At 40.3% G+C, this 7,770-nt stretch overlaps 1 protein-coding gene across 1 annotated transcript; it reads left to right on the plus strand.

The window, feature by feature from the left end:
* On the plus strand, positions 1-1,937 carry LOC138925635 (uncharacterized). Its single transcript, XM_070276493.1, has 4 exons — positions 1-165; positions 646-971; positions 1,072-1,492; positions 1,746-1,937. Exons 1-4 carry the CDS (start codon positions 1-3, stop codon positions 1,935-1,937), a joined length of 1,104 nt encoding a protein of 367 aa, XP_070132594.1.
* The last annotated feature ends 5,833 nt before the right edge of the window (positions 1,938-7,770 follow it).

The following is a 7,770-nucleotide window of genomic DNA, read 5'->3' on the forward strand; positions in this document are numbered from 1 at the left end:
ATGTTTGCGATATATATTCCCGATGGGGATATCCGCGACTACGAGTTAAAAACGGTCAACTTCGGTTTCAATTGTGCCCCGTTCCTAGCGATCCGTGTCCTGCAACAGCTCGCTGACGACGAAGAGTCGAAGTATCCGCAGGCAAGCCAAGTTATCCGGGTTTATGTACGTTGATGACGTTCTCGCGGAGGCAGACTCCAAAACTGAAGCCCAAGCTGCGATTCGGGAGCTGAAAGGGGCCGTAGAGTCAGCAGGGTTCAAACTTAGGAAATGGACGTCGAATAGCAGGGCGATCCTGATTTCCTCGACATCGATGCAGAAAGCACGGCCAAGACACTCGGCGTGTGGTGGAAAGCGACGACTGATGAGTTCTTTTTTGTTCCGCCAGAATTGACTTCCGGCTCGTCTTTCACGAAGCGCCAAGTCCTCTCCCAAATTGCCAAATTGTTCGATCAAGCAGGTTGGCTCGCTCCTTTCATTGTTCGGGCAAAAATGTTCATGCAAGACATTTGGCTTCTGGATCTAGGGTGGGACGACGCCCTCCCTCAAGATTTCTGTCAGCGATGGGTTGACTTCCTCAAGAATTACTCGGTGCTCGATCAGATTCGTGTTCCTCGGTGGGTCGCGTTCCGACCACACCTAAAGGTCGAGCACCATGGGTTCTGCGACGCTTCACAGAAGGCGTACGGTGCAGCAATTTACGTCCGTGTCGAGGTTGGGTCCACGGTAATAGCGACCCTGCTGACTGCAAAGACTCGAGTGGCCCCAGTTAAAGCGGTGTCGCTTCCTCGGCTAGAACTGTGCGGTGCCTTGTTGTTCTCCGAGATGGCCACCGCCGTTCTGCCAAAGATACCAGGGGCGGCGTCTGCCCTATACTGTTGGACCGACTCGACTATTGTCCTCGCGTGGCTCCAGAAGCCAGCGTGCCAGTGGACAACGTTCGTGGCCAACCGGGTGACCAAGATCACCCAGTTCACCGACGTGCAGAAATGGGCACATTTCCGCTCCGAGCAGAACCCTGCGGATCTCGCTAGCCGGGGCGTAGCTCTCCAAAATCTTGCGGATAACCAGTTGTGGAGGCACTGAACTCGAGAAGCGAGCAGTCAAGGTCCATGTCGCGAAGGCGCACACCGAAGATCTTCTTGAACGTTTTGAGGCTAATGAGGTTACGTCGGCTGAACGTCTTCCAGTTTCCGTCACTCAGCGCAGACACTTCGTCTCTGAGATGGGCTGCTTAAGCAAAAAGCGTCCAGTATCGGCATCCAGTCCGATTCAAAATCTGAACCCCTTCGTGGATTCGCAAGGCCTTATGAGAGCCTGCGGCCGGGTCACGTCTTCTGAGCTTCTCCAATGTGACGGACGGCACCCTATTATCCTTCCGTACGACTGCCATCTGTCTCGACTCCTGGTTCAATTTACGCATCGCATCACGCTGCACGGTGGCAAACAGCTGATGATCCGTCTGATCCGGGCCAAATTCTGGATTCCAAGGGTGAGTAATTTGGTCAAGTCCGTCATCTATTCTTGTAAAGTATGTGTCATTCACAAGAAGAAGTTGCAGACGCAACTCATGGGAGAGCTACCTAAGGAACGGACGTCCTTCTCGCGCCCATTCACGTCACTCTGCGCTGAGTGACGGGGGCATCATTGAATTATGCCGGTCTTTTCGAGATAAAAAACTATACGGAGAGGGCTGTCTCATCACAAAAAGTTATGTGTTGGTGTTTGTGTGCTTCTCCACTAAGGCCATCCATTTAGAGCCTACGTCGGGCCTTACGACCGAGAAATTTCTGGCGGCTTTCGCACGATTCGTGTCCCAGAGAGGATGCCCCCATCAAGTGCAGTCCGACAATGGGAAGACCTTTGTGGGGGCAGCTGCCCTACTATCCCTCGATTTTTTCCAGAGCCTAAAACGGGGCTGTGACCGGTGCCTATAGTCACCAGCAGCTTCTCTGACATTTCAATCCTCCGGGAGCTCCCCACATGGGGGGCCTGTTGGAAGCAGGCGTCAAGAGCTTTAAGACCTTGTTCTACAAGTCCACCTCTACGCGGAAATACACCTTTGAGGAGCTTGAGGCGAAGATTAAGGCGTGCCTGAATTCGCGGCCACTCACGCCAATGTCCGAAGACCCTGCTGATCTGTTGGCTCTTACTCTATTGTGCTGTCTCGTGGCTCTGCCCGTAGTTCCAAATCGTAATTCACACCAGTTCTGATAATGTTGTTTTGTTTCTTCATCATATATTTTGGATCTATCTGCCAGCGACGATCTCCGTTGTCCTGGGCGCGGGTATGTACCCGCGTATCATGCAGCCGGCCTTTCTAAAGATCTAGGACGGGCTGGCAATGGCCCAGAGCACCGTTTTTGGATGGGTCGTGACCTGTCACCAACCGTAACGACAAGGGATCTGTTGCAACCCGAGTGGTTGCAAGGGGGCGGGATGTTTAGGTGAGGGGCCGTTGTGCCACCGCTCATCTGGGCTTAAGAGCGCATCCGCGGTCGCCACTCTATGCACGAAACTTTCTCTCTCTCGGGTCCAAATGCAGCGGTCGGCCGTCATCGATCGTTCGCTCTGGCTGTAGCGGTTTTTTTTCCCTAAGTTAAGTTAGTTCCATGTATGCAGCAGAATAAAGCTGACGTGAATGCGCCCTTGAATTTTTACCCACGACGCCCCCGATTTTTTTTTTTCGAGCCTCCGGGTTAATTTTCGTTCGCGATGTGAGATTTATTCCTCTGTGCCTTCTAAAACCTCCGGAACCTTTTTGCGGCCCAACACTAAGCATATTAAAAATAGTATTAGGGATCTGGAAAGAAATTAATATCCTAAATTTAGACATAGTTGGAAAATTTGTCTTAAAGGAACTGGTAATACTAAAGAAAGACATTTAAGGAAAGCTCCTAAAAAAAAAATTTCAATTGGTCCATCGTATTGGTCTATGGTATTAGATGCGACAAGATGAGCGGAACAAACAAAAATCTAGCAGTTTCTGGAATTAAATCCTGCATGAAATCTAGGCGTCATTTTCCTAACCTAAAGTTTTTTAAAGCTCCGCCTCGGATTTAATTTTTGGACACATATGGAGAAAAAAATGTGGCCGTATCTTTTACAAAATCTAAGAATTTGTAAAAACCATTTTTCGACGGCTTTCATTGGGAAAAAGTACTTGAAAAAGGAAGCTATTTCGACATTAAATTTGGATATGGCGTTGAAAGATGTGGCCTTTGAGGAAACATTTGAGCTAATCGGCGAAGCATATATTGAAGAAGACCAGTGTAGTAAATGCGAAAACAATGTTAAGAGCCAACAAGTTCTCTAAAAAAAAAAAACAAACCCTATTAAAAAAAATTAAATATCTTCGAAAAAAATTAACACAAAAATATCCATCTATTGGTATAATGGTATAATTGACAGAATTGATTCCATTGAACATATTTGTCCAGAAACAAAAACGTTTTGCAAACTACTTTTGAGTAGACGACCCAAGGAGTACTCTCCAGAGGTACAATGATTGGGCCAAAACATTTTCTATATGTCGCATTCAGCATATTCTTTTCTAAGGGACAATTTAAATTTGAACATGCCCCACGTAAAAACTCTTTACCGATGGGCTCCTATGAAATTACTACAACCTGGTTTAACAAACAATTCCTTTAAAAAATTAAAAAAAATGACTGCAGAACTAAAAAAAAATAATGATTCCCAAGTTGTCCTTGTGATGGATGAAGTGGCTATTTGAAAAGAGTTGAGGTATATTTTAATTTAGATTTAATAGATTGATAGGTTTGAGTGTATAGGGCTACAAATAAATAATTAAGTAGCTAACGAGACTTGCTTATTTTTAATAAAATCAATCTTTTCAAATTGGAGTATGATTTTAAATTATTTTGTTTCCGAAAATGGCCTTTCTGCGAATAACCTATGTGAGGTTATAAAACAAAATTTGATAATTTTATTTAATTTAGGGATAGATGTAAAGGCCATAATATGTGATCAAGCTTCTGCCAACCGAAGTTGCTATTTTCAGCTCGGGGCTACTACGGAAAACCCTTTTTTTATATCAAAATAATCGTATTTTTTGTATGTACTATTTTCCACATTTAATAAAATCATTAATAAATGGTCTCCAGGTCTTGAAGGAGTTGTAGCAGAAGGAAGAAGACCAAAAAACAAAAATGTGCACAAAATTAACAAGAAAGCATATATTTCAAAACACCTTTGAGAATATGCGAGTGAAATATGCGACACAATTGTTTAGTAAAACCGTTCAGGCAGGCATTAAAACCATTTGTGATACTGTGAAATTTAGTTCAGTCTCTAACTATGTAGCCATATCTACTGCAGTATTTATAGAAAAGGTGGATAAAATTTTTGATTGCATGAATAGTAGGAATTTATATGGACAAAATAAACACAGATCAGCGTTGCAAAAAAATAGCGAGTCATTAGAATACATATTTTAATATTACATAAAGGACGTTCATTTCGTAAATTTCGTAAAAAAAAAAGTTTTCTTTTGGATGAAATTGGGATGACCTTAAATGCCATTGTCATGTTATCTTCGGACCTTTTTAAGAACGAAACTAAATTTTTTATTATGACAAAATCCTTTGACCAGGACTGCTTAGAAAATAATTTTGCTGTGCTAAGACAAAGGGAGGGAAATAATCATAATCCTTCAGTGGCTGAATTAAACTCGACCATGGCAAGAATAATGTCTTTTAAAGTTATTAGATATTGTTCATCTGCAAAATGTGAAATTGACGAGCCTCTTGAGCGACCATTTATTTTAATGACCCCTGAAGAAAATTCTTATGACGTAGTTCAATTACTTGACGAAGACAATTATAGACAGTTGCAACATAGATACCATACTTGACATTGATAATGACTATTTTGGATCTCTTAATTTTAACTTAAAACTTGTGTCTGAGAGGTATTTTATAGGTTATGTGGCCTCAAAGACCCTTCCAAAAATAAATTGAGACGCTTGCAAAAAATATGAAACAGGACGAAAGGATATCGGCTCCGAGTGAAATATTTTTATTCAATATACATTATTGAATAAATTATATTCAATATGCATTATAATTTATACAAATATTATCACTTGGATAGTGATTTCGGCAGTCTAATTGCACCATCTAAATATTTTGTAAACGCCTCATCGACGCACATAGGAGTCTTTGATAAGATTTTTAAACAACACCCAGAGGCAATTGGTTTAAGGGCAAAAATTATAGAAGCATGTAAAAAATCGACACCAGTATACTTTGACGGAGATTGTAAGGACCACAAAATTAAAATATTAGAGTTTTTATTATTAGTTTTAATACGAAAACATTGCGCGTGGGGTCTAGAAAAATGTACTATTAAAGAAAAAAAATTATGTCCCGTAAATAAAGTTCTAAGGGAGTCCGTCCGCCATTTTGTCATCCACCACGTCCTATTTTCCCCTTTCCGCTAATTTCTCATAATTAAATTAATAACAACATAATTATTTTTACAACAATAGTAATATTATGAATTTAAAAAGAATAAAAATAAAGTAAATATAAACAAATTAAAAATAAACAATAATAAAAGTTAATATTAAAAAAATAATCAAAAAATTTACTTTCTTAATAACCGCATGGACCTTCTCTCACCCGTGGAATCGAACCCTGATCGAACCTTTTCATCTAGGCTAACCTTGAAGTTATTTTATGATACTTAAAATTGGTGTTAAAGGAAGCGCGATAATCCATACCAAAAACAGAGCTGAAGAGGAAGGATAATAGAAGATACATATTTCTGATCTCTTTGCTCTCACACTGGTTCGATTTGAACGTTTCAAACTTTTATCGTTCCAAAGATTTTACGATCTAAAAATAGAATTCTGTCTTTCCCTCTCTCTTCTACCAGCCGTTTATCGTGTAACCCGCTCTCAAATGTTTTCATTATTACAGCGGGTTCCACGACGGAAAAACGACGAAACTCGCGAAAAGACGATTGCTGAGGTTCAAGAACTTTAGATGGATAATTCTCTGGAAACCCTTAAAAATTTAGTAAAATCGCTTCCTGGACGCTTACAAAGGGTAACAACGCCAGATGGGCTATATTTTTTATAACCTTTTTAAAAAATTTTGTTAACCATTTAAATTTATTTGTTTTTCTAATAAACAAAACACATAACACAAAATACTTTTGTCCAGCCAAAATTGCATTATTTCTTACATAACATGTCATAGCAAAGAAACGAATTAACTTACATATCAGTACGATCTCTCTCAACTCTATAAATAGAAGCTCTCTCGAGAGAGTTAAACAAATACCGTTACTTCTACGAGTAAAGAGAAACACGCGATAGTACATTGGTTGATGCGTTGTCAAAATATTTATGGCCACCATTTTATCACTGTGAATAAGGCGTTTTAATTACATTGAATGGATGTAAATTGGATTTCAAATTATATTGTAAGCGCCTGTTAAACAGCATTAAGTGCTGATACGGATGATGCTACCTTTAAAAGCGTCCCTTGTCAGCTTGGGGAATATGCATTTCAAAATGAGAATGTCCTAAGAGATGCTTTTATGACTACACCTATTTTAATTGTATTTTAACATTTATTTCTACACATTGGCAGCCCACAATCCTGATGAACGTATTGTGTTCCCTCTAGCTTATGCTGTTCTTTCGAATTATTCCGCTTATGATATTGGTCACTTTTTATGCGACATCAATGCGAGCTTGCGAAACTTATAAAATTAAATTACCAATATCTAAGCGGATAGAAAAAGATGTTAGTTTTGCCATAATTCATGCAGTTATGAAAGAATTTAACAACACAGATATCATTGGGTACAATAACACAATAACATGTGCTTTCGCTATTTATACGGTAAAAGTGAAAGTTTTCCTGCTGTAGTCATTCAGTTTTGTACGAGCCATTATGCAAAAATAAGGTGCTCCGACAGTTGGCGTATTTCATTGCGAGATTTTATAAGAAATGCTTTAGGTTTGGCATTCAATATATTTAAAATAATTGATTTCGAAGATTGGTTCAAAAGTTTAGTAACCATTTTTCTGTCCCCAAACGTCAATGATATGGATAGTGAAGCTATATTCTCTTTCAAAGATAAGCAACCATTCACATTTGAGTCCCCTATTACCAATTCTTGGAATCCGCGTTTGGGAAGAGCTGCAATATAACTTTGAGCACTATATCTGAGAAAAGTGACTTTCGAAAGCGATTCTGCATTTTTGTCGAACAAATTACTGAATGGCTTTCCACCCAACTGGTCGATTTAATTTTGGCAAAGTATATAGTTTTTTCTCCATTGATCCTTAATGCAGAGACCCTTTTTTTTGTAGTGGACTGTATGTTTTATTGTTCTTGCTTGTTTCGCTGTCTTATTGGTACTTGAAGAAAATTTGCAATGTTGCCATAGGTGCTGCTTATTTCTAGTGTGCACACATTGTTTTTATCTTAAGTCAAAAATATAAAGATGGCAAAACTTAATTACTTAGCGATAGTTTCCAAACATCCCGGCCCACCCTGAAACACGGTTTCTGAATGAGGTAATTCCGCAATTTTCGTTATTGGCCGGGTCAATTCTCCTGTTGCCATCTTGAGCCTTACTGCTCGCACGACGTTGTCTTTTCCTGGGTAGGTTTCGATCACCCTCGCCAGGTGCCATGATGCTGGTGGTGTGTTGGACTCCTTGACGAGCACAACGCTGCCGATATTGATGTTGGGGGTTTCCTTGGTCCACTTTGGCCGCTGCTGAAGA

The sequence above is a fragment of the Drosophila bipectinata genome, chromosome XR (genome assembly GCF_030179905.1).
Source record: "Drosophila bipectinata strain 14024-0381.07 chromosome XR, DbipHiC1v2, whole genome shotgun sequence".
NCBI lineage: Eukaryota > Metazoa > Arthropoda > Insecta > Diptera > Drosophilidae > Drosophila > Drosophila bipectinata.

What these genes read in the sequence shown, in the direction of transcription:
- LOC138925635 (XM_070276493.1), top strand. Translation starts at nt 1, where the DNA reads ATGTTTGCGATATATATTCCCGATGGGGATATCCGCGACTACGAGTTA. An exon ending in GCCAAGTTATCCGGGTTTAT is followed by an intron (nt 166 to 645) that starts GTACGTTGATGA and finishes CCACACCTAAAG; the next exon opens with GTCGAGCACCATGGGTTCTG. An exon ending in CGGGTGACCAAGATCACCCA is followed by an intron (nt 972 to 1,071) that starts GTTCACCGACGT and finishes GCGGATAACCAG; the next exon opens with TTGTGGAGGCACTGAACTCG.